Consider the following 27,538-nt stretch of genomic DNA (forward strand, 5'->3'; position numbering starts at 1 on the left):
CTTTGATGATATTGAGGTATATACTTTCTATCCCTATACTGTGAAGAGTTTTGATCAAGAAAGGATGCTGTACTTTGTCAAATGCTTTTTCAGCATCTATTAAGAGTGTCATATGGTTCTTGTTCTTTCTTTTATTAATCTATCATTTCACATTGATTGATTTGCAGATGTTGAACCAAACTTGCAGCCCAGGAATAAATTCCATGTGGTCGTGGTGAATAATCATTTTAATGTACTGTTGGATCCTATTGGCTAGTATTTTGGTGGGAATTTTTGCATCCATGTTCATCAAGGATGTTGGCCTATAATTCCCCTTTTTGATGGGGTCTTTGTCTGGTTTGGGGATCAAGGTAATGCTGGCCTCATAAAATGAGTTTGGAGGTTTTCCTTCCATTTCTATTTTTTGGAACAGTTTCAGGAGAATAAGTATTAATTCTTTAAGTGTTTGGTAGAATTCCCCTGGGAAGCCGTCTGGAGCTGGGCAGTTGTTTGCTGGGAGATTTTTGATTACTGCTTCAATCTTCTTACTGGTTATGGATCTGTTCAGGTTTTCTATTTCTTCCTGGTTCAGTTTTGGTAAATTATGTCTCTAGGAATGCATCCATTTCTTCCAGATTGTCAAATTTGCTGGCGTATAGTTGCTCATAATATGTTCCTATAATTGTTTGTATTTCTTTGGTGTTGGTTGTGATCTCTCCTCTTTCCTTCATGATTTTATTAATTTGGGTCCTTTATCTTTTCTTTTTGATAAGTCTGGCCAGGGGTTTATCAGTCTTATTAATTCTTTCAAAGAACCAGCTCCTAGTTTCATTGATATGTTCTATTGGTTTTTTTTGTTTCTATTTCATTGATTTCTGCTCTGAGCATTATTATTTCTCTTCTCCTACTGGGTTTAGGCTTTCTTTCCTGTTCTTTCTCCAGCTCCTTTAGGTGTAGGGTTAGGTTGTGTATTTGAGAGCTTCCTTGTTTCTTGAGAAAGGCTTATATTGCTATATACTTTCCTCTCGGGATTGGCTTTGCTGTGTCCCAAAAACTTTGAATAATTGTGTTTTCCTTTTCATTTGTTTCCATGAATTTTTTTAATTCTTCTTTAATTTCCTGGTTGACCCATTCATTCTTTAGTAGGATGTTCTTTAGCCTCCATGTATTTGAGTCTTTTTTATTTTTAAAGATTTTATTTATTCATTTGACAGACAGAGATCACAAGTAGGTGGAGAGGCAGGCAGAGAGAGAGGAGGAAGCAGGCTCCCTGCTGAGTAGAGAGCCTGATGCGGGGCTCGATCCCAGGACCCTGGGATCATGACCTGAGCCGAAGGCAGAGGCTTTAACCCACTGAGCCACCCAGGTGCCCCTGTATTTGAGTTCTTTCCAACTTTCCTCTTATGATTGAGTTCTAGTTTCAAAGCTTTATGGTCTGAAAATATGCAGGGAATGATACCCAATCAGGTACCAGTTGAGACCTGATTTGTGAACCAGGATTGATCTATTCTGGAGGATGTTCCATGTGCACTAGAGAAGAATGTGTATTCTGTTGTTTTGGGATGGAATATTCTAAATATATCTGTGATGTCCATCTGGTCCAGTGTGTCATTTAAAGCCTTTATTTCCTTGTTGATCTTTTGCTTAGATAAACTGTCCATTTCAGTGACAGGGGTGTTAAAGTCCCCTACTATTATTGTATTATTGCTGATGTGTTTCTTTGATTTTGTTATTAATTGATTTATATAATTGGCTGCTCCCATGTTAGGAGCATAGATATTTAAAATTGTTAGATCTTCTTGTTGGACAGACCCTTTAAGTATGATATAGTGTCCTTCCTCATCTCTTACTATAGTCCTTTGCTTAAAATCTAATTTAGGGGCACCTGGGTGGCTCAGTGGGTTAAAACCTCTGCCTTCAACTCAGGTCGTGATCCCAGGGTCCTGGGATCGAGCCCCACATCGGGCTCTCTGCTCAGCGGGGAGCCTTCTTCCCCCCACCCCTCTCTGCCTGGCTCGCTGCCTACTTGTGATCTCTGTCTGTCAAATAAATAAATAAATTTTTAAAAAAAAATCTAATTTATCTGGTTTAAGGATTGCCACCCCAGCTTTCTTTTTGTGTCCATTAACATGGTAAATTGTTTTCCACCTCCTCACTTAAAATCTGGAGGTGTCTTTGGGTCTAAAATGAGTTTCTTGTGGACAGCATATTGATAGGTCTTGTTTTTTTATCCATTCTGATACCCTGTGTCTTTTGATTGGGGCATTTAGCCCACTTACATTCAGGGGAACTATTGAGAGATATGAATTTAGTACCATTGTAGTACCTATAAGGTGACTCTTACTGTATATTGTCTCTATTCCTTTCTGGCCTGTTACTTTTAGGCTCTCTCTTTGTCTAGAGGACCCTTCCAATATTTCTTGTAAGGGTGGTTTTGTGTTTGCAAATTCTTTTAGTTTTGTTTTTCCTGGAAGCATTTTATCTCTCCTTCTATTTTCAATGACAGCCTAACTGGATATAGTATTCTTGGCTGCATATTTTTCTCAGTTAGTGCTCTGAATATATCATGCCAGTCCCTTCCGGCCTGCCAGGTCTCTGTGGGTAGGTCTGATGCCAATCTAATATTTCTACCATTGTATGTTACAGACCTCTTGTCCCAAGCTGCTTTCAGGATTTTTTCTTTATCACTAAGACTTGTAACTTTTTCTATTTGATGACGGGGTATTGACCTATTTTTATTGATTTCGAGGGGGGTTCTCTGTGTCTCCTGGATTTTGATGCTTGTTCCCTTTGTCAAATTAGGGAAATTCTCTGCTATAATTTGCTTCAATATACCTTCACCCCTTCTCTCTCTTTCTTCTTCTTCTTCTGGGATCCCTGTTATTCCAGTATTGTTTCATTTTATGGTATCACTTATCTCTTGAATTCTCCCCTTGTGGTCCAGTAGTTGTCTCTCTTTTGCCCAGCTTCTTTACTCTTTGGTCTTCTATATCACTAATTCTCTCTTCTGCCTCATTTATCCTAGCAGTAAGAGCCTCCATTTTTTATTGCACGTCTTTAATAGATTTTTTGGTTCAACTTGGTTAGATTTTAGTTCTTTTATTTCTCCAGAAAGGGATTTTATTTCTCCAGAAAAGGATTCTCTAGTATCTTCCATGCTTTTTTCAAGCCCAGCTAGCACCTTGATAATCGTGATTCTGAACTCTTGTTCTGACATATTACTAATGTCTATATTGATTAGGTCCCTAGCCATTGGTACTGCCTCTTGTTCTTTTTTCTGTGGTGAGTTTTTCCACCTTGTTATTTTATCCAGATAAGAATAGATGAATGAGAGAACAAAATACTAAAAGGGTAGCAATGCCCCAGAAAAATATACACTAAACAAATCACAAGAGACCTGAAACTGGGGAGAGAAGAAAGGGAGGGGGGAGAAAGGGGGGGAAAAAAAATATATATATATATATACATACACATAAAATATTAGACTGGTGAATAGAACAGAGCCACACACTTGATTTTGGGTGTATTTTGGTCTGTTAAAAGAAACCACCTCCCAAAATTTTAAAGAAAGAGAAACTTATATCTATATAAAAAATAAGGGTAAAAATGATGAAGGGATCGAATATGACTGTAAAGATGAAAATTTAAAAAGATTCTAAAAAAGGAATTGATAAGAAGTTGGTTGGGGAAAGAATTTTTAAAAAAGAGGATAGAATGTGATCAGGCTGGAGACTACAATGAAGCCATGTGCTAGATTTAGGGTATATTTTGATCAATTAGAAGAAAATGTATCCCAAAATTTTAAAGAAAAAAAAACTATATGTATACAAAAAATAAGTCTAAATATAATGAAGGGATAAAATATGACTATAACAATGAAAATTTTAAAAGATTTTTTAAAAGGTATTGATAAGATAAAATAGTTTAAAAAAACATTAAAATAGGAAAGAGGAAATTTTTTTTTAAATAAAATAAGAAAAAAATAAAATTTTAAAAATTTAACTTTGAAAGACTAAAGGATCATGGGGGAAAAGCCATGAATTGTATGTGCTGCTTTCCCCTAGCTCTGGAATTCTGCAGTTCTCATTGATGGGCGAACTTGGTCTTGCCTGGACGTTCTTGCTGATCTCCTGGGGAAGGGGCCTGTTGCAGTGATTCTCAAATGTCTTTGCCTGAGGCAGAATTGTACCACCCTTGCCAGGGGCCAGGCTAAGCAGTTTGCTCAGTTTTGCTCTCGGGAGCTTTTGTTCCCTGAACATTTTCCATAGAGCTCTGGAGGATGGGAATGAAAATGGCAGCCTCCCAATCTCCCCAGAAGGAGCCAAGAGCTCAGGGCCCCACTCCTCAGTGAGCCCTCAGAGAAAAGCAGTCAGTCCCCCCCTTCTCTTTGGTCTCCAGCCACACTGCAAGCTCACCCAACCTGTGACTGAGCGTTTCTATCTCTGGTGCATGACCCCGTTTGGAGTCTCCAAACCCAGCAGATTCCTGCCACACACTCCCGTGGTGCTCCTCCGGGAGGAGGAAGGAGGGGGTCTCCCCGGATCTGCCACTTGTGGGATCCCTGCTTGAGGAGCAGTGGCCTGACTGTGCCTTGGATCATGGTTTAAGGTAACCCTGATCTGAGAGCCCCCCTCATGGGACTCTGTGTCTGCAGCCAGATTCCCCACTCAGAAACCTGGGAGCTCTGCCACACTCAGGCACCCTTTCTGTGACCCCAAAGGTCCTGAGACCACACTGTCCCTGCAAGGGTTCCACCCCCCGCTTAGCCACTGGAGCTACGTCCCTCAGTGGAACAAACTTCCGAAAGTTCTGATTTTGTGCTCCATTGCTCCACCGCTTGCAGGGAGATGGCCCCTCCCCCCGCAGTCTGTCTTCCCAAATGTAGCTTCACATTCACTTCTCCACACGTCCTGCCTTCCAGAAAGTGGTTGATTTTCTGTTCCTAGAATCGCTGCTCTTCTTCTCTTCTATCTCCTGTTGAGTTTGTAGGTGTTCAGAATGGTTTGATAACTATCTAGCTGAACTCCTGGGACCTGATGATATTTAGGTCTCCTACTTCTCCGCCATCTTGTTCCTCCCTCTACAAGTACTTTTAAGTACACATTTCACTGAATCCTCAAAATAACCTTCCAAGGTAGATGCTATTCCATCCTCATTTTACAGATAAGGAAGGAAAGTTTAAATAAATTACCTGAGGGCACATAATTCATCAGTGAGGGGCTCATATTTGAATTCAGAGTTGACAGCACCGGTGTTTTTACCCACGAGGCCAGAAGGGCTACAGCCAAATTTATTTAGCTTCTGCTATTTGCACCTGTGTAACATTCACATTTGCTGTTTCATTTACCCTCACAAAGGATCCCAATGAAGTGTGGGTCTCATGTTAAAATTTTAAAAACTGAGGCCCAGGGAGTGTATGTCACTCACCCAAAGGTGCCCAGTTAATGGGCAGTAAATCCAGCATTCCATCCGGCCTTGCCCCCCACACCACCAAAGCCCCTCAGTCCCAGCAGAACTGGCGACAGCCCCTCGTAAACGTGATTAATGGGAAAAAAAGACAGTTATGCTGACCCATTTCTTTTTTCAGGTTCAGTCATTTTTAGCATCCCTCGATGGAGAGAAGCTGGAACTCTTAAAAAATGACCTGATTTCCATTAAAGACATCTTTGCAGCCAAAGAATTAGAGAATGAAGAGAGTCAAGAAGACCAAGGTAAAGGAAAATCATCGGTGAAACTGCCAAACAGGCGGTTCATGAAGACAGCCCTTTGAACAGGGGGTGCTTTCATTCAAGAGCTCCTCCTCCTTGCTTCCAAAGCGCTCTGTGCACCTGCTCCATGACCAGAGCTGGCCGGGGGGCTCTGTGGTCCCCTTTTCCTCCGGGTGAGCACTCCTGTGGGAGGCGTCTTCATTGCCCTGGTGGGAGCACAGCTCCTGGCACCCGGCAGGTGCATGGGAAACACGGATGCTCAAAGCAGCAGAGAACAGGGCACACTGAGCATGGCTCTGTGACTAGAGTTTATGCCCTGATATCTAATTGTTTATCTGCATGCGATGGGCAGGACTCTCCATGGATTTCTTTGCATACTTTTCTTATTATTTTTAATGCATATGCTTAGGAGTTAGGGTGTATTTGTATGTGGCCTGCCCTCTGCCTCCAGCCACCCAGTGACAGGACCCCCAAGGAGACGAGGACCTATTTTGTGCCAAACAAGTCTTCCTTGAGAGAGGGGGAAAGTTTTCAAAGTTAGACATGCTTAAGAATTACTTTAGGGGCACCTGGGGGGCTCTGTCGATTAAGCATCTGCTTTCAGCTGAGGTCATGATAACGGAGTTCTGGGGTACAGCCCCGTGTGGGGCTCCCTGCTCCATGGGGAGTCTGCTTCTCCCTCTGCCTCCTGCTTCCCCACATTGGTGCCCTGGCTCTCAAAATCTTTAAGAAAAAATATCGAAAGTAATTAAAAAAAAAAAAAAGAATTGCTTTAGGTTGCCCATTTAGGAGCAGAATATAGCAAAACATTTGCTGTTGTACATGGAGAGTGATTTCTTACCGATGTCATCACCTAGCCACGGTTGTTAGGATTATGCTGACACACAAGGCAACCACAGGGCACACAAGGTTGGCTTCTCCTAACTCCAAGGTCCTTTTGAAACATGTGCACCCCTCTCTGGCCACATGGTCTGGAACAATTTATATAACCTTTCCGAAACTCATTATCTGCACCTGTGAAATGGAGAAATGGATACATATTCCCGAGGGCTATTATGAGGCTCGAATTAGATAATATATGTAAAGATGTATTTTACAGAGCTTGGCCCACAGAACTGCTCAAAAATGTTCACCAGTGTTGTTCTTTAAAGTGCTAAAACAATGCCGGAAAAATAATAAAAGTACGCTAAACTGTAGCTTTTCTTTATGATCATACTTTCATCACCCAAATGCAGAGTGGTGATTGTGCACATTCATCCCCATCAAATAGCTGGAAGTGTTTTCTCCCCAAGTATGTTGCACACCTTTATTTATTTATTTTTAAGATTTTATTTACTTATTTATTTGTCCGAGAGAGAGAGAGCACAAATAGGCAGAGTGGCAGGCAGAGGCAGAGAGAGAAGCAGGCTCCCCACTGAGCAAGGAGCCGGATGCGGGACTCGATCCCAGGACCCTGGGATCATGACCTGAGCTGAAGGAAGCGGCCTAACCAACTGAGCCACCCAGGCGTCCCTGCACACCTTTAATCAAAGCTCAAACACGAGGACCAAGGACTTCAGCCTCCATGCTCAGGGCAAAATTATTCTAAGCATTTGCAAACTGTTATTTAAATACTATCTCCCGCTTTAGTCTCCCAAAATGACCTTATGTGCCTTCCGCCTAATGCGATTTATGCTCATGGCATCAAATAGAAGGCTCAATTATACTGAAGAATAGAAAGAGGCCACTAGCCAAGAGGCTATTGGAGAATAATATTTTTGAGCATTCGTGTGTTTCTGCAAGAGTCCCAAAGTAGGACAGCCTTGCCTTTGTTTTAATAATGCGAAACTAAGACACTGGCTGTCAGAGTTCAGACAGGTAATATTATGGGCCCAAGATGAACCAAGAGAGATGCCTGTTTTCCAGAGTAACGATCACCCAAAAAGATCCAGGTTATTTCTCTTTGGTTGCATGATGCCAGAGGTAGACCTGGATCCTATAGGGTGTGTCATTCAGAAAGGATAAGAAGATTCCAGATTTCTCCTAACCTCAAAGTGATAGTGTTGCAGGTGCAAGCAGTATGCATCCCCAGCTAGCACAATTTCTTAGAGAGGAGCCTTGATTCAATACTATTAGATGGAAAATATTACTACATGCAATGTGTTCCAGTCTTAATATAGAGCTTTGGTAAATTGGGATTTTTTCCCCTATGACCCCCCCCCCCAAAATATATATATATGATGAAGTCCTGAACACAATGCTTAGGAAATGGTTGATTTATCTCTCCATAAGTGACAGAACCCTATTATCTCCCATAATATATCCATTTTCCCATAGGACATCTCCAGATTATCAAAACACTATTAATTTTAATTAACTTAATTTAATAAATAAATGTCAAGCACGTGAAGAAGAACCAGGAGAAAAGAATAGCAGGGGTGTCATTAAATCAGTCCAATTATGATGGAGCATGACAGCTCCATCCAGGGGGAGGGATTATCTAAACGCCATAGAGAGAATGTCACCAGTGGGGGTGAGAGGAGAAACCAGGAGGAAAACTCTGGGAGAAACCAAAGCATTCCATGCACTTTTTTTTTTTTTCCCCTTGTAAGCATTTACATTCCTAAAAGCCTCTTAATACCTAAATAATTCATTTGCAAGTCTTGGAAAAATGTATCCAACTGTCATTTTTAGATAAACTCAACCTTGGGCTCCTCTGTGTTTGATAGTGTTAGCTAATGATTTGCATGTTTGTCTTTCCAGCAGCGCGTAATTTTATCACACTGCCATGGGTCTCTAATTTGGTTTACCACTATCGTGGTAGTTTTTAGAGGTTTTTAAAAGGCTATTTTCTATTTTATTGCCTTGGTGAAGATCTGGACCATATGTACAAACCAAGTGCTGTAGTAATAGGTGTTCTTTGTGGCAACATTATTTATCGTCTGTTTTTACCCACTTCCATTTTTCTATGTAATTTTTTTTTCCCTAAAATATGTGCTAAAAGTTATCGGTGTCCTTATCTGTTTTCTAGAACAAAAGCATTTAAAAGCTGGAGTGACACAAACTACTTGCATCTGAGTTTAGTGTTGATGATTCCCAGATATTTTTAATCTCCCTGTGTTTATATCTTTGTCGCCTGTAACAATATAGTTAGATAAAGCTTTAGTGTTTACAAAACACTTTCACATTTGCTGTATTATTTGATCTCTTACAGAAATGCTACAGCTGAGATGGGTGGGTTTTATTTTATTTTATATTTTAAAGATTTTATTTATTTGAGAGAGCACAAGCAGGGGCGAAGGGCAGAGGGAGAGGGAGACACAGGCTCCCCACTGAGCAGGGAGCCCGACGTGGGGCTCGATCCCAGGATCCCGGGATCACCACCCAAGCAGGAGGCAGAGGCTTAACCAACTGAACCACCCAGGTGCCCCAATGGGTGGGTTTTATTCTCCTAAATTTATAGGAGGACATGGAAGCTAAGAAGACCCATGACTAGCCCCAGGCCACAGATTCTCTGAATGCAGGAACTGGGATAAAAACCCACACCTGCCACAGTTAAGCCTGGGGCTCTTTCTGCCCTGCGGCTTCGTCTCTCTGACTCTTTAGCCCTCCATCTCTCCTTTTGTGCAAGTAGTTAATGTCTTCTCATTCTTGAAGACTAGGTTCGTGTATCACCTCCTCCAGGAAGCCTTCTTAACAACCCCACTGAGGATGAGATTCGGTACACTCAGCGCACTTACCTCTTTGGGTTATAATGACTGGCTAGTGTCAGCTTCATCCTGAACAAAGACAGCCATCTCTCTCTCTCTGTCTCCATCCCCCACAAGGTACACACCTCCCCGCCCCTGCTGCGGCCACCCTGGCCTCCTTGCTGTCCCTGAGCTAGCCGGGCACACTCCCTCCCGGACTTCGAGTTGGCTGGACGTCTCTGCCCGCTCCCCATCTGGTGTTGCTCACCCCTCCCTTCGGGTCATTACTCAAATGGCATCTTGCCAGTTACCCTCTCGTTTCCCAACCGACCCCCAGCCGTCCCTGTTCCTCTGCCTCGGTTTATACTTCTCCATAAAACTTACCATCTGACATATATGTTTTACTTCTCTATTCTGTTTATTCATCTGTCTCTCCCCCGAGAATATGCGGACTCTAGGTGGTGTGATGAAGCCCAGTGTTGTGAACAAAGACCTGCAGGTTACCCCTGGCTATCCTCACAAGCTGCTAATTAGCCATTTTGTCTGTAAAACAGAAAAGAGCACATACACCCAAGTGCTAGATACAGGTTTTCTCACATGGCTTAGCTGTCCTTGAAGCTACTGCCTTCACCCACTGACATAAGCCAGAGGATTTTCAGATGATGTAATCAGGGCCGATGAAGGATGCTTTTATCTCCCCCCCACACACAAACTGGTGGTGAACCCACTGTGCGATCAATTCGTCAGCACTTGGACACTTTAAAAATGGCTTCAACCCGCAGATACAAATGAGAAAAAGAAATAGGATTATAATTTTTAAAAATCTCTCTTTATTGCCTGCCAATGATATCCATTTATTTTTATCTGAGGCTATATTATGCATACCATGATCTGTGTGCTGTCTATATTATTCTATATGATACAATTTATCAACAAACTATTTAATAAATACTTATTTAATAAATACTTAGAATAAATAAATAATAACTTGTTAAATAAATACCAAGTATTTATTCAACACTTATGTTCCAGGCACTGTGTTACACACTCCGAATTCAGGAATGAGCAGAAGCAAATACCATGTCTGTCCTTAGGCAGCTTCCATCTGGAGGGGAGCATAGTAAGAAGTAGTATCGGGCCAATAGGTATCCCCAGAAACCTTGGGACATTTCTCCAGAGGTACAGTGTCATTACTTCTGATAGCGTATGGCCTGTGGAGACGAGTTCGGCTCCTTCAGCACTATGGCTCTGTGGCCATACAGGGGTGCCCTGGGTATTACTAGGGTTCCAGTGCTAAGCACAGCAATTCTCCAGGTCATAAATGTGTGGTTGTCCGGGTCTTCTAGACCTGAGCTACATCATTTGTTTGTTCGTTCAGTCATTCGTTCAGCAGATAGCTACTGATTATGTACAGCTGTGAGCCAGGCTGATCACTCCCTCCCTGTCCTCATGTGGCCTTCAGGCCAGCCTGGGGTTCCCCCCCCCCCCCCCCAGCTAGAGCTTCAAACAACACGAGGCTTGGGCAGCCCCTCGCCTGCATGACTGTCGTCCTTGTAAGCGGGTGCTCCTAAGCTGCCCTCTGGCAGGCGGGGGGCGGGGACTGCTCAGCCCCCCACTTTGACTCTGACTGCAGGCTGTAAGGTCAGGGGAACTGCCACATTTTGAAGGATGAAAAAAAAAATCACGCTTCCGACTTCTGTCATTTTCTGTTTCCAGCCTCAGAGGAAAAGGGAGAAGAATTTGCTAGCACGCTTACAGAACTTCTCTTTGAATTACACGTCGCGGCCACGCCTGACAAGCTCAATAAGGTCAGCACTGTCTACGTTGGAGTTTTTATTGTTGTTGCTCTTTTTAGGGTATTGGTTGTAAAAATTCAAGTGATCCACCTGAAATGGACAGACCCCAAGCCCCGAATGGCACACGAGGGGAGGAGAGTATGATGTCGGTGGTTAAGATCCCTGGGGGCCACACAGTGAAATGTGACGGGAGGGAACATGCAACCGGTCACTAGTAATTACCCCGTAACCTTGAACAAGTCACTTCTCCTCAAGGTAGACTTGTATATTGGAGCCGTGGGTATCTTCTGCCCAGGGGAAGGAAGAGGGGTGCAGACTCACCAAAGGGCTTTTGCAAATTCCATCTCCCTTACCCCCGCGGGGGTGACGAGTCAGAATGAGGCAGAGAGAAGCCCGGCAGCCAGGTCAGCCACGCGTCTCCTCCCCCATACCCCATCCCAAATGCCGGTGCCACGCGGTGTCTTAGAACGATCCAGCCTTGTCACTCTGGCTGCTTCTAATTGTATGTTTTACGAGTTAGTATAAGGTCTTGCTGTAGAGTTTCTTAATGAGGGCACTCATTATTAATTACTTAAAACTGCGTTCTTTTTCCCGTTCACTCTCTCTCTCTCTCTCTCGTTTTCCCTTCTCCTTAGCAAGCGGTAGGGGACGCAGGTAACACTTATCAAGGCGGGTGAGGAAAGGGCAGGATGAGGCAATGAGGGGGAGACATGAGTAATTTCTTTATCTCGGATAGAGGTCACCGATTCTGACAGGTCAGTGACTTGAACACAGCAGGGAAATTGCCTCATTCATCTCCGTGCAACACCTGCCCCTGCTTGGAGAGAGAGAGAGAGAGAGACAGAGTGTGTGTGTGTGTGTGTGTGTGTGTGTGTGTGTGTGTGTGTCCCATGGTGCCTCCCAGGTGCCACTGGCTTGTTGACAAAAGCAGGTGAGCTTGAAGAGGAGAAGCAAGTTTAACATAAACCCAGACATAGCTTGCACTCCAGCAAACAGCTTTAAGCTGTAATGATAAAAGCTGGGTGAGGCTGCCCTTTCTCCCTTCAGGGAATAACAGGGAAGGGAGGTCGCTCTGCTTGGTCACGGGAGCCATAATGCCTTGGGCCACAGGTTGCTCTGCCTGTATTCGTGAAACGAAGCTAGTCACAGAGCAGCCCCTGGGCTTCACAACGGCGCCTCTCCTTCCCCTGGCATGACGGGCAAGAGCTGAGCCATCCTTCACCCTCCCCAAGTCATACATTATTAGGTTCATGAAACATTAAGGGCTTCATGAGACATATCAAATGAGGAAATTTGCTTCAGCAATGACCCTGGCTAAATCTCTCTCGCCTGTATATATATATAAAAAGTACAGTTATTCTTTTATAGTTGGTCATGAAAAGTGAAAAATATGCTATCACTCTTTCAAGGTCACTGTCATCTCCTTACTTGAGAGTCACCAGAAAGCACCAACAAGGTGTTTTTAGGGAGACTAAGGAATTGCCCCATCAACTTTTTGAAGGTACAGAGACTCACCCCAGAAGGTGGAGGGCAACGTTACTCTAGTCTTGGGATTGGAATGTCTTAGTCTCCAGATCTGCATAACGAATGAGTTGCTTTGGCTTGGGGGTTGCTTCACAGGCTATGAAGAAAGCTCATGACTGGGTAGAAGAAGATGAGGCTACGGTGTCTGTAAATATGGCGGAGCAGTCGGAGGAGAACACTGGAGAGGAAGAGACGGAAGAGAAAGCAGAAAATCCTGAAGAAGACAAAAAGGAAGAAAGGAGAACTAAGACAGTTGAGGTACATTTATTGGAGTTTGTCCCCCTGAAGAGCAGTAATATGACTTTAATTTTATTCGCAGCTGAATTTCGAGTGAGGAGAAACCACTTCATTTTCATTTGCGCCCTGTTTCAACAGTATAGAAATAGGAGGATTAATGTGATAAACACTAAAATTTCTCAACGCCAGGGCAATTCGTGACTTAGCATAGATGTTGTCGTTTTCCTCCAGAGCTTTATGAGCTTTAGTTTAAAGGAAAAAAGATCTTCAAGAACATCGTTGATTTATCATTAGGATAAAATTCCATCTGATATGCAAATTTGTAACTATAAAATGTCTTTATGCCCCATAAACTAATGAGGCAATTGAAGCTTTTTTCCCCCAAAAAATTTCACGGCCACAGTTTTAATTCTGAAGTTTAATAAATTAATGTGTGCATAATTTATAGCCTCCCTGTGTTCAAAAATGAGTGTGTAGTAACTTCATTTTTATATTGAATTTTCATTTTAGAGAAAGTAAGTTTTTTTCTCTTTAAGATTTTATTTATTTTATGTGAGGGAGAGAGAGTGAGTGGGAGGGAGAGGGAGAGAGACTCTGAAGCAGACTCCGAGCTGAGTGCAGAGTCTGACGGGGGGCTTGATCCCACAACTGCGAAAGCGTGACCTGATCTGAAATGGAGAGTCGGGCACTTAACCAACCAAGCCACCCAGGCACCCCCAGAAGGTAACTTTGTAAATTCAGCCACTGTAAAGAGAAATGGCCATTGAGGTTTCTTTATTCAGTCGACCTTCCACAAGCATTTTTGAGCCCCTGCCTGGGGCTCTCTGAGAACTAGGGACATGGTTGTAAGGGTTGCTGTGTACCTGGGGGCCTAGCAATACTTCATTTTTAGTGCAGCATTTCTCCTTAGAAGAGTATCAGGTATGCCCATTAACCTTTGGTTAAACTTTTCAGACCTTTTTTTTTTTAAAGAATTCTATATATATTTTTAACATTATAGGGTAGTTGTTGTTAAGTAAACTCTACCCCCAATGTGGGACTTGAACTCACGACTCTGTGATCAAGAGTTCCATGTGCTATGGACTGAGCCAGCCAGGCGCCCCATATCACAGGATTTTTAATTTTTTTTTATTTTATTTTTTTTTTTTGGTAAAGATTTTATTTATTTATTTGACAGAGAGAGACACCGTGAGAGAGGGAACACAAGCAGGGGGAGAGGGAGAGGGAAGCAGGGTGAAAGGGTAAGGGAAGCAGGCTTCCCGTGGAGCAAGGAGCCCCACGTGGGACTCGAACCCAGGACCCTGGAATCATGACCTGAGCTGAAGGCAGACGCTTAACAACTGAGCCACCCAGGCGCCCACGTCACAGGGTATTTAAAAAAGCTTCTGCTCCGTGGATAATTGTCTTACTTGCATCTATCTGTTTCAGGAAGTGTATATGCTGTCCATTGAAAGTCTGGCAGAAGTAACAGCACGCTGTATCGAGCAGCTTCATAAAGTAGCAGAATTAATTCTTCATGGGCAAGAAGAGGAAAAACCAGCTCAGGACCAAGCAAGAGTTCTGATAAAGTAAATGTTACTTTTAATTCTTATGTTTCTGGTATTATATATATGGGCCATTCACACGCACGCCCCCTAGGCTGCTAAAGATTTAAATTACAAGTCAACTAATTCCGTTGTTCTGTGGTCATCTTAAGGAATAGACTCTCTTGGGATTCACAGGATTCTTAGCTGAATCATGTTAGCAAGAATAATAATTAGGAATTATTTATGAAGAGATTTAAGGAAAGACACACTGAAGTGTTCAAGGGTAAGTGTTTATTTTCACAGATCGAAGTCTTAGAAGTACAGACTTTTAAGGGTAATTGCATTTTTAACACACCACAAGAATAGAGAAAGAACATCTTTTCGTGTGACTTCTCAGCCAGCTTTGCAAAGATATTCAAACACACCCCTGCTGTTCCTAGGGACTGACACCAGCTCTGCGTACTCTGAATGCTGGCAAAGATGGTTGGTGATGTAAGCCAGTTCCCTGTGGATTGCATGTGTGTGCATATGTGCTGTCATATGTTAGAATCTTCAACAAATAGTAGCCACTATGATTAGTTGGTCTAGCGAAATAAAAATGTGTATCGATGTGGCTTTACATACATGAAAATAGTCGGTACGGAGCCTCTATGAAAACAGTTGGTATGAAGCTAAAAAACAAGCCATTAACTTTACGCACGTGGCTTTATGTGTGGTATAGAAAATTAGCACAAATCCGAACACCTTCTCGTTACTACACAGGCACAGGAATTAAAATAGAGCCTTCTAAAAATATATGGATACACACACACACACACACGCATGGCAACACCCCCATTCACTTTGCTAGCTGACTCGTCTTTGCTTATGACTGCATTTGGCATCATAGATTGAGGAGCAGATGTTTCATCAAAGAACGTTCCAGAAGGGGCCTCTGGGTGGCTCAGTGGGTTAAAGCCTCTGCCTTCAGCTCGGGCCATGGTCCCAGGGTCCTGGGATCGAGCCCCGCATCGGGCTCTCTGCTCAGCAGGGAGCCTGCTTCCTCCTCTCTCTCTCTGCCTGCCTCTCTGCCTACTTGTGATCTGTCTGTCAAATAAATAGATAAAATCTTAAAAAAAAAAAAAAAAAAAGAACCTTCCAGAAAGTCAGTATTAGCATCTCTGTGCTGCTGGTAGATTGCTCCTCACTTGTAAGGTTGTGTCATTGAGTCTAGATTTTCTTACCTAAGCATGTGAAAATGAAAGATATTAGAAGAACTATACAATTCTGCACTTAATAGACTTAAAAAAAATATGTACTTACCTTAATGTATAGAAGGAAGAGGAAAGGGAAAATTAGGAGAAGTTTCAAATAGAGAGGAAAACCTCTAAGTGCTCTTTATATGAGTGTGGTACTTGTTGGTAAAGAGAGAGTATTCAGAAGTCCCCACATATGTATAGTTGGACCTTACTCTTAGCACCTCTGATTTCCAGTCCAGATTATCCCAACCTTGCCAAGCTGCGCCAAGCAAAAGCTAACAAGACCTCACATATGTCTGTATGAGAAGTGCCTTTCCACCCACTTGCCCAAGAACATAGACAAAATGGCTCTGGGCTATCCCTGGACATTCCTCCTGACCCTTTCTGCAGATAAGCTTTGGATGGATAGATGGTGGATGGATGGGAGGGTAGACAGGTAGAGTTCAACAAACCTAAAAACATAACTTAGAACCCCTATTTATCAAAAAAAAGCTTAGCTCTACCGATTTCACTAGATCTTTTAAAATATAAGATTCTTGACTTGGAGTTACTGTTTTTCTAACAGCATTTTAACCACTATTCATAAAAGTCATATATACAAATTTTAAAAGAAAGCAAACAATATTCACATTGTTACGTTAACTGGGTTGTTTTCGGTTTTTGTCATCAAAGCAATATTTGCTAAATATTGCACCTGTCTTGCATTATTTTCTTGGGGAAAATCCTTACAAGTCAAATGGCTAGAATGAACTTGGGAGTTTTGATATAAGTCTTAAGAACAGATTTTATAGGATCTTTATTATAAGGCATCTAATAAAAAATGTAATCAGGAAATCAAGAGACATCTGAATTTGAATCCCAGCTCTATCCCAGCATGTCCTAAGCAAGTTATTTAACCTTCTTAGGGTGCCTGGCTGACTCAGTCCTTACAGCATGTGACTGGACCTCAGGATCATGAGTTCAAGCCCCATGTTGGGCGCAGGACCTATTTAAAAAAAAAAAAAAAAGTTGCTTAACTTTCTTAAGCGCCAGTTTTATCATCTATAAAATGGGGATATTAATGTGATCCATAAGGCCGCTATGAGGATTAAATATGATTACTCATATTAAAGTACTTAATGGGGCACCTGGGTGGCTCAGTCAGTTAAGCATCTGCCTTCGGCTCAGGTCATGATCCCAGGGCCCTGGGATTGAGCCCTGTGTCCAGCTCCCTGCTCAGTGGAGAGCTTCCTTCTCCCCCTCCCTCTGTCAAATAAATCAATAAAATCTTAAAAAAAAAAAAGGTACTTGACTTAGTACCTCAGTGAATGCTCATTATTATTTCAAAATGACCAGAAAGCTAGAGAAAATTCACTTGGCAAGAGGCTTACACTGCTAAACATATGGCGCTCAAGCCTCAAATTTTCCTGCACATGCTTTTGATTCTAAAAAGAGGTAGGGTGAATTAGGCAATTATTCGTTAACTACACATGCTCAGGAAACCAGGATTTGATTCAAGGGTGATCGTGAGGCATGGAAGATTATTGGAGAACACATTTCCACAGAACACCTTCAAACTTGTGTGTGTTCTTTTAAATGGAATATGGTATCAATACCAGCCACTGTCTTGAGGGTTCAGTTATTTCATCTGATGGCAAGTCCCCCAAAACCACTTTTTTTACCTTTCAGATTAACTACTGCGATGTGTAAAGAAGTGGCCTCCTTATCAAAGAAGTTTATGAATTTTTTAACCACTGTTGGGGTAAGTTTCTAATACTGATTCTTTCTCCCACCCTTTACGGAAGCTGGGTCTGTGAGGAAATGTGAGGAGACGTGCAGGAGGCCTTCTCTGATAGCTCCGTAAACAGAAGCTGTGCCATGATGTCTCCTGAAACCAGGCCAGGAGCTCCTTTGGTCAGGACAGGTAGCCTAGGGCTCTCACCTGACTGGGTTCTAGTCCTGATCCTGCCATCTCCAACTTATAAGTTATTAGGTGGGTTTTGAAACATCTGTGGGCCTCATTTTCTTTATTTGTTTAAAAAGAAGTCAGGGGTGCCTGTGTGGCTCAGTCAGTTAAGCGTCTACCTTTGGCTCAGGTCATGATCCCGGGGTCCTGGGATCAAGTCCCCAGTCAGGCTCCTGGCTCAGCAGAGAGTCTGCTTCTCTGTCTCCCTCTGCTCCTCTCCGCCGCCCGGCTGGTGCTCTCTCTCAAATAAATAAACAAATAGAAGCCGAATGAAAGTTCCTTTCATTAATTAATATCTGTGATCTATAATTCAAGAATCTCTACTAGAATAATTTTGAATATTCGCATTCACTGTTGCCCTCAGAACCTGGTGTATGGACGCCACCCAAGGTGAGAGGTTTCTTTACTTTATTATTACACTTCAAGTGGAACCAAAAGAAAAGACTTTTACCGATGCGAGTAGTGTTTCTGTTCCACAGGGTACAACTTTGAAAAGGCTCATTGTAACCCGTGACATCTGCAATGACCCTGTCTCCCAGGAAGGGCCCGTTCCGATGTCCTGGAGGGCAGGACCGCACTGTATCTCTTTGGGAGGACTCAGTTCAGCCTTTAACAGGAAGGAACAGAAACGAGCTCTACATAATCGACCCAGGAAAGGGACTTTATTAAAGGCAGTGGAGGAAAGTGAGCCTTTGTGGGGACTCCGTGGCAGAATACATATTCCCTCTCCAAAGTCTCGCCATTCACATGACTCAGTTGTAGCATTTCCCAGACCCCATGTCTTTCCATTCGTATTCGGGGTTCCCGGCTGAGAAGGCTGCAAGGCTCAGCAGTGTGGGTCAGATGTCCTCTTGGTATCGCCTGTAGTGACTGGGGGCAGGATGTTATCATGTAGACCTAGCTGGCTGCTGGGGTTCACTTCCCCACTCCACCCCCACCAAGGCCAAGGGCAGTCCTCAAAAGAAGTGGAAATGATTAGAGACCTGACTGTCAGCAGAGAAGCAACTCAATTAATTAGAGCTGAATCATCTACTACCTATTTGCTCTGCCATCAAGGAATCTGTTTTGCTTCTCCTGTTTCATAAAACCTGAGCTTTCGTACTTGTAGAATTTGGGGACTTCCTCAGTGAGAGCTTCACTGTATGTAGGCAGAGTGACAGGTGGGAGAGAGAAGTTCATGGATATGATAGGCGTGCTCAAATGCATTCGTGTGCTCAGTGTTGTCTGAGTAACTGGCCCCTGTGGGCTGTGGGGTGAGACTGCCAAGTTTAACAGAAACGTGTGAGGTCTTAATCAGGACAAGACGGCCTCAGCCACCCGGCTTCCCAAGGCTCTCTGTACCCTCTGCTCACTCTTTCCCCAGTTCTGGAGGTGGGAAACTGGGGCCCGAAGGGGTGACTGATGCCCCCAGCCCTCTCAACTGATCTCTCACATCCCAGGTGGCCACCCATCGGACAAGTGGCCAACTGTTGGTGTCTCTTTGGCCATCTAGCAGTGATGTGTGTGTGTGTGTGTGTGTGAGAGAGAGAGAGAGAGAGAGAGATGGTTTCTATGACTTGTGGTGGACATCCTTTTATTTACAGTCGTGGGTGGTGTTCAGATGTTGCTTCCCATTTCTTTTGACCTGTTGTCTTCCAGTGCAGTGCACATCACCCAAAGAACTTGTTAAAACGCAAGTTCTGAGCCCATTGGCTGGGGATGAGGACTGAGATTCTGCATAGTACATTCTGAGTAACAAGGTTCTAGCAACTGGGTGTGCACTTGCCCTTACACCTGTGTACACACATATATTGTACATGTGTACCGGTGTTTGTGCACACAAAATCCAGAAGACACAGGTTACCGCTTTGGAGAAAGAAAAGGCTAGAGCTAAACAGAGTTTACTGAAATGCCGTCCCGTCACTGCAACACCCCCGATCTTGTGCTGGGATGAATCATGGACATCGGGTTTCTGTTCTCTGAAACAGCCATTATTCATAACTTGAAGTTAATGAGTGTGTATCGCTCTCCAGACTCCATTTAAATGGCTTGCACATCTCATTGATTCTGAAAACCAATGTCATTTTATGGCCCTCATTTTGATTATATTTTAAAGGTTTATTGATAATCAAATAAACATGAAAGCAGATACCATAATGGATTTTCTGGTTAGTTACTGAAATGACTGGGTTTTTAAAGAGTGTTTCCCCAAGACTCCATTGTGGTTTCCCCAGTAAGATATTACTTTGCCCTCAGTAGAGCAGTGTTGATGGAAATTTGCTGCTCTGGAAAGATATATTTAATCTATATACTTTCATTTACCATAAAGTCTCCTGGGTACAGTAAGAAAAACCAGCCTATTAAACTTGCCCTCTCTCTTCCCAGTCTCTTGAATTATTTATTGTCTAAGAGTAGAGTGAACACTTAGAGAAGACTGTTGATTGATAGACTAATAGTGAAAATAATAATAATGATAGTAACTCTAGCTCTCACTTTTTGGACACCTACTTAACATCAGGCTTTACATATACTCATGGTTTGCAAATTGGAATCTGCAGATCTGTCTGGAAGTGATATTGAAGAATGGTTAATTTCAGGGCACCTGGGTAGCTCATTCAGTTAGGCGGCAGACTTTTGATTTCAGGTCAGATCATGATCTCGGGTCCTGGGATGCACCCCCATGTAGGGCTCTGCACTCAACAGGGAGTCAGCTTGAGGGTTTTCTGTCTTCTGCTCCCTCTGCCCCTCCCTGCTGCTGGTGCACAAAAGAGCATGCTCTCTCCCTTTCCCTCTCTCTCTAAAATAAATAAATAAATCTTTTTATTAAGAAGAAGAAGAAGAAAAAGAAGAATTAGAATTAGAATTAAGGGGTGCCTGGGTGGCTCAGTCGTTAAGTGGCTGCCTTTGGCTCAGGTCATGATCCCAGGGTTCTGGGATCAAGACCCACCTTGGGCTGCCTACTCAGTGGGAAGCCTGCTTCCCCCTCTCCCACTCCCCATGCTTGTGTTCCCTCTCTCATTGTGTCTCTCTCTGTCAAGTAAATAAATAAAATCTTTAAAAAGAAAAAAAAAGAATTAAGAAAAAGGTCATTAAAAAAAAGAATATGTTATTTTTGCTGCTAATCTGGAAAATATACCCTATAACAAAATACCGGTCTTTGCGTTTAAAACAAGAAAGAAAATAAGGCTACGGACTGGGGCTGGACTAGATGGGTCAGTAAGGTACTTAACTTACCTGCAAAATTTTAAAAATTACCCCACCCCACACAAAGAAACAACATCAGTCATCCAGATAGATATTTTTATGTAAAATTTAAAAAGCGAAAATGAATGCAAAAAGATCATGATAAACAAAACAGCAACATTTTCAGTAGAGACTGTGCTTGTAGGACTCAGCCTCACTCACCCTCTGTAATCCCAGATGGGCTACAAGCTTTCAATAGTTAAAAACATCTGTGTTTAAATTTCTAGCTGTGTGACCTTAAACAAGTTCCTCAACCTTCCTGATTCCTAGTTTCTCATCTCTAAATTACGGTTATCATGGTACCTCCCTACCTATTGGGATTCCTGTCAAAATTAAATGAGAAGCCTGGTCTATAATAAGCATTCCGCATCTCCTCGCCTTCCTCTTTAAGAGATCCCTCGACAAAGCCAGCATACGACATTTCACGTGGCAAGCCTTACAGTAGGAGCACCTAATCTGTCCATTTCTTTCTTTTGATTCCATAGAGCGACAAGAAGGCTGAGGTCCTTAACCCCATGATCAATAGCGTCTTGTTAGAGGTAAGTAGCCCCCAGAGAGAAAGTGCTTCTGAATCAAAGCAAATGTTACAGCTACTTTTTTTTTTTGTCCTTTTCCCAGGCAGCAAGTGTTATTGCACTTCTAAATCTTACCATCAACAACCTTTTTTTAAGTACATGTGTGTAGCCCAACCAGCTGTTAAACCGTGGGGGGAAACAACAATCCCTAATTTTCAAGAATTCCTGATTATAAAGAGAAAACGCTAAGCTTGCACATTATTTCTGTTCCTCTTTCCTCCATCAGAAGCACATTTCTGCTACCAAGTTTCACACCAGATTTAACACTGTGATTAGTGGTTGCAACGAGGGCTTCTTGCTCGATGATTTCTGTAAAAATGGGCACTTCTCTCCATGCATGAGAACCTGTGGTGTAGCTGGGTCTGAGCTTCAGAGTAGCGGGGTTGACCAGTTGACTGGTTAGCATCTGCCTGTTCAGTGACCGGAGGCTCTGTCCTCAGAGACCACTCGCTCACTCCATGGTCTGCCAGCTCGCCAGGACTGAGTAACACTGCTGTGAAGCTGTCCCTAGACCGCTGTGGTCTTGCCAGAAGTAGTGACATAAGAGAGAAGAAAATAGGCCTGGGAGGTGTCATTCTTGCTGTGTTCCACCTGTGGTTGGTGGAGGAGGGGCCTCGCTCTAAGGAACAGGCCCATCTGTAGCCCCAGGGCGCCCAACTGAAACCATGGGTGTTAAGGGGTGAAGTTTGAACGTGAGCAAGGCATAATCCAGCAGTTTTTTGGCATACGCTAAAGTCGCTGTCAGTTGCAGAGTTTGGAAATTACCAAATGCAAGTCAGGGAAGGCTCCTTGTATCCTTATCGTGACATCTGTGGGAACTGGCCTTAGTGTTAAGGAAAACTACCAAGATACAAATATAACAAAGCAGTGGCATCAAGTGTCACCATTTGGGACACTGCCATGTGGTGGGGGGTGAGGTCAACCAGCAGGGACAAGGAGCCGGAGGGGCAGGCTCTGGGGGACCCAGCTAAGAGGAAAGCGAGGGAGTCAGAGGCAGACTGTGGAACAAGAAAATATCTCCCCTGGCCACCCAGAAGGCTTCGGCCCATTCATTTACTATGTCAGTCATGAAGAATTACGCGGTCAAGTGTTGATTCATTTCCCCAGTGGGAGTTTTCTTATGACTTAGTGACCTGAAACATTAAATGGCCTCTCTGTCCACTGCTGTACGTTAGGGTACCACCGAACACGAATGGCAACACCAAATATCCAAGCCAAGTAGAAAGGACCGACATGCTCGGGAGGACAGCCTTCAGGGACTGGCCATGAATAATTGCGCCATAATATCTCCAGTTCCTTTTATGCAGCCCACGCTCTAGCCCACACTAGGGCTTCCTGCACCCTATGCTTTTGTGTTATTTCAGGACAGTGGGCTTGGACTGGGAGAAGGATGGGCAAGACCAGACATACTGGGTCATGAATGTACACATATTCATGTACCCTCCAAATCTATGGAAATGATTGGCCTCGCGTGGAGTAAATTCTCTCTGTTAGAGAGCTGAATGCATTCCGTCCAAAGGAGAGGGTTTACATTTGCTTTAAGCACCAACATTAAGGGGAGCATATTATAAGAGATTGTGAGGTTTGAAGAGAGGGACCGTTATCAGGCGGGAAGAATTGTCAGGACTGAACCCTGAAGGCAGCCCTTCAAGCCCGTGTCTCCCTCCTCTCAGGGCTGCAACAGCACCACGTACATCCAGGACGCCCTCCAGCTGCTGCTGCCCGTGCTGCAGGTCTCACACATCCAGACGGCTGGCTCAGAAGCACAGCCGGGACCTGGCCAGACTCCATCCAGTTAAACAGGTGGGCAGGCCACATGTCTTCGATAGGTACCAGATGTTTTCTACACATCTGGCCCCCAGACGCCCCTTGGAGGACTCCACGAGCAATTTTGCACAGACAGTCTGGAGAATGCAAGTTGAAAGAAAGTATCCTGTCTCTTACTGTATATGGTGGTTTTACAAATAATTGTGTTTTCTTTATGTTAATTTAAATTTACATGGCTTTATATTGATACCTGCCCTTCATTTGAAGTTCATTCACCAGTATTCATTTCCGTTTTCCTGGCCAAGCATGCTATGTTGAGAAATTTCACAGGCAGATCCTAGACTTTTTTTTTTAATCCTTTAATTTCCCACCTTTAACTTCCCGTTCTTTATAGTATTACTTTAAATCAGTTCTTATACTGAACTTAGTTTTGTTATACAAATATCATAGGTAAAGATAACACTATTTACAGATATTACTATTATGGTAAAAGAGAAACAAGTATCTCTTTATAGTAACTCTTTCTGAAAACAAGCTTTCATTGAGCTCTACTGTGTGCTCACAATAGGAACATGATCTCAACCCAGTAAAGACAGACATTCTGAGCAATCTGTACACCCAACGTGGGGCTCAAACCCACAACCCTGAGATCAAGAGTTACATGCTCTACCAACTGAGCCAGCCAGATGCCCTCAGAAGATACTCTAAAAGAGGGTTTATAATAATTCTTAAAATGCTTAAAAATACTAACAGATTTTCTAAACCTTAAAAAATTTGAAGAGCGAGGTAATTTTTTTTAATGTTCTGCCCTTTGATGTATTATTGTATTTTTCCACACTCCTGGGACTTTTTGACCCCAAACTTTATGTATGGGGTGAAAATGTATTGGGGCACCTGGGTGGCTCAATGGGTTAAGCTTCTGCCTTCGGCTTAGGGTCCTGGGATCGAGTCCCACATCGGGCTCTCTGCTCAGCAGGGAGCCTGCTTCCCCCTCTCTCTGTGCCTGCCTCTCTGCCTACTTGTGATCTCTCTCTGTCAGATAAATAAATAAAATCTTTAAAAAAAAAAAAAAGAAAGAAAATATATATGAAGAGGGGGTGCTAGAGCATATTCAGTTTAAACTTGACCCATTATGACTAAGTACATGATGGTGTAATTACAAAGCTTGGAAACATTCAAATAGAAAATTAGAGGGATTTCAACACAGCAGACCCCCAAACTGTATCTTTCAATCTGAAGCAAGATAGTCTGTAAATACACAGACCACACTCAGCAATGGTCAATACCATCATTGTTTCTAAAGGGCAGAAAATACTGATATGCGGGTTGACTGACTGGTGTTCTGATCCACAAGACCCCACAGCCAAGAGAGACACTGTCAGTAGGCGCTTCTCCTGAGCTCACCAAGTTCATTCCTTCCTTCCAGGTGGGGGTTCATATATGGCACCCATTTCAGATCCCCATCAGCATCCCTACAGCCCTCATCACAAGATGGCACCCCCCATGGGTCTTTCCAAGCAAAGGAAGCTTGCACTTTCACAAGGGTAAAAAATCCTTCGTTGATCTTTGCTTTTATCCCCCTGACGGAGTAGACTGCCTTTGTCCCGTACAGGCAAAGTGGGACTACTTTAATATTATCCTCTGTCTTGTTAGTCTTTGATTCATTTGCATCCTGTATTTCATTTGTGTATCTCCTAAAATAGCCAAAGAGAAAACATAAGAACAATGATTTACAATCCAGAAAGGAACTCTCTAAGGAATCCATTAAAGTTGCTTTTTTTTTTTTTGTTCCTTTCTGCTTCTCGATTGCCTGAAATGTTTCTGACATTAAGTCTAGGGAACAATTAACTGATGAAAACGTTACATTTACCTCTTTGTAAATTCTGGACATACTATGTCTAGAGCAGAGGAAAGGACTTAGATTTACAATTTCTTCACATCAGGTTTTTTAGCATCAGATGGATTTATAGATATTAACGGGAAATGTAATAGGAACGAGTAGTTTCAAAGGAGCTGGATTCCCAGAAATAGACTTTAAGCCCAACTGCACCCATTTAGTTTATAGCAACATTTTAAATCTTAAAATGAAATAGGAATCCCTAGAAGAATAAGAGATAATTATACTTTAAAAATGTAGTTGACATTATTTACATTGCATTTACATATGTTTTAATGATAGACTATGAAAGATGGCCAGGTAGAAACGTTGGCTGAGAGATGATTCCTGGGGCCTCGTTCAGTGGCCTGTGGATTACATTATTTAAGAGAGAATAATCATTTAAAATATATCCACCCTCCAGGATTGCTCTCTTTCAATGCCGGTTTTCATGTTCACTTTTAAATAATTGCTTCTTTGCTTTGCTTTAAAACCTAGCAAAGCCCACGATCCCGATATGGGCAAATGTCAATCACTTACTGAATGAATGATTTAGCAGGCTTACTTTGGAAGTTTTGTATTCCTTCAATAATCCTTTACATAAATTGGGTTCATTCTACTCTATGCAATTACCCTGAACAAGTGTACCAGCTTTTTTTCTTACATCAAGTGCAAAATAAGTTCTAGTCTAAATAATGGATACGGTCCTGTGTCTGTGCCTTATTAAATAAAAAAACATCAAAAGCGTATTTCCAATTCAAAGCAAAATGCGTCCCAGAAAAATTGCTTTGGGGCATTGATACATACAGTTCTAAAGGGTAAAATGGAGTCCCAAATCTTAAAGCAGAGGCCTAAGCTTAAATAGTCTATCCCACTGAGAACAGAATTCTGTCTTCTCTCCGGATCTCACACTGGGATGCACGTCAAGGTCATGATTAAATGAGTAGCAGGACCAGGTGACAGGAGCCTTGGCAGCACCAGCTAAGGAATCATGGACCCCAGCAGCAGAGTTCAAAGGGGATGGAGAAGCATCAGCTTTGGGTGGGCTAAAGGAAAGGGCTAAGATGAGAGTAGAAGATGGAATGCAGAAATGAGAGCATTTTCTGTGCTTTGCAGAAGTCAGCTGACCCAGGAGCTCACCCACGGGGAAGTCAGCCTTCACATGCTGGCCAAGCTGCACTTAAGTTAGAAACCAAAGTGGGCAGATGTCAATCAAAGCCATCCCAGAGGTCTTGGAATTATGTCTTAGGGAAGTAATTTAGCAAAAATGTAAAATAAATATATTTCTCTTCTTTCCTAAAATATATGTATGTAATATATATATAGAGAGATGATAGCTGGATAGATAGATGATAGATAGACAGGATAAAGTATGCTGAACAGATGGGTTGGATCATAATACATGATTTCAATCACGTTTCATTTTACAAGAGCGATTATTCTTTAGCATCAAGCTAATTTTTGTAATGTGAAAAGTGCCCTTTGATCTTCCTCTTAAGCATGCCCTACATTCTGATAACTCAGATCCAGGCTTCAATTTGGTTTCTTAAATGACTGTGTTTGTGAAGGCACATCAGAAGAGATCATACTGAAAATCTGTTTCACAACTGCCATTTTGCCGTGTTTTTCTGGTTGATTAGAATTCAAAAAGCCATAGGAGTGGATCCAGACCAGCCACCCTTCATTCACATGAAAAGAAAAAAAAAAAAAATCACGTGGTTCACCATTTGTTTTGTTCTTCTAGATATCTCATAACTAATTCAGGTTTGTGCTCATTTTCTGTATGTTCACCCATCATTGATCCCGTGGAGCCATATCTGCTATTAAACAAATCTGAGGAAAAGGCATTATTCTGTTCCTTTTGTGTTTGCTTAGATCTGAAAATAATGAGTTATCCCACCTTTTGAGCATCTTACCTTTAGCAATGACTTAATCATTACAACCCAATGGTAAGAAGTGCGTCGATGATGTTTCTGATGTTTCTGGCATCTGGGGTCATCATCAGCGGGGGCTGGAAGATGATTACGGTTAGAATTTTGCGTTGGGATTTAAACCCCATTTCCCTGTGCGTGGATCAGAGAATATTTTCCTCTGCATGAGTTGTCAGCCAAAAAGCAATGGGATTATGTCTGCCCGTGGTCACTGCTGACTCACTTGACAGGCCTGTCTCTTCTATTAGTCTCAGGGGAATGCTATACCGCAAAAGAATGATATGTACATTTTTTATATGCCTTCCCTGAGAGCAGAATTTAGGGTGATTTGGAGATGATCTGTCTCCCTGCCCTGGGTTTCACCACTGGGCTTCTGGAGCTGCCTTTTGGAGGAAAAAGCCGACAGAGACGCCAAGGCCAGATGGATGGAACCTTGGCAAAAAGCAAAGCTAAGCCTCTGCTTTTGAGTCTCTGCCATCTTATCCTTTTTCTCTCTCAGGATTTTTTTTTTTTTTTTTTTTAAGCAGCGAGTAAGTGCCTCTCTTC

General features: G+C 42.7%; 1 protein-coding gene across 3 annotated transcripts in view; it reads left to right on the plus strand.

Annotated features, from left to right (window-relative positions):
- FAM114A1 (family with sequence similarity 114 member A1) overlaps positions 1-24,972 on the plus strand; it is a 75,407-nt gene extending 50,435 nt beyond the window's left edge. For 2 of the 3 annotated variants that reach the window (XM_080796736.1, XM_080796737.1), the window contains 7 exons: positions 5,567-5,690; positions 11,072-11,163; positions 12,772-12,933; positions 14,341-14,480; positions 17,345-17,417; positions 21,329-21,382; positions 23,092-24,243. In XM_080796736.1, the coding sequence (XP_080652862.1) occupies positions 5,567-5,690; positions 11,072-11,163; positions 12,772-12,933; positions 14,341-14,480; positions 17,345-17,417; positions 21,329-21,382; positions 23,092-23,217 (771 nt within the window). In that variant the 3' untranslated portion in view covers positions 23,218-24,243. Of the gene's footprint in view, positions 1-5,566; positions 5,691-11,071; positions 11,164-12,771; positions 12,934-14,340; positions 14,481-17,344; positions 17,418-21,328; positions 21,383-23,091; positions 24,244-24,611 lie in introns of those variants that run through there. The other variant, XM_080796738.1, reaches the window with a different exon arrangement.
- Positions 24,973-27,538: the final 2,566 nt, after the last annotated feature.

This window comes from Martes martes (genome assembly GCF_963455335.1).
Source record: "Martes martes genome assembly, chromosome: 2".
In the NCBI taxonomy this organism is placed as follows: Eukaryota; Metazoa; Chordata; class Mammalia; order Carnivora; family Mustelidae; genus Martes; species Martes martes.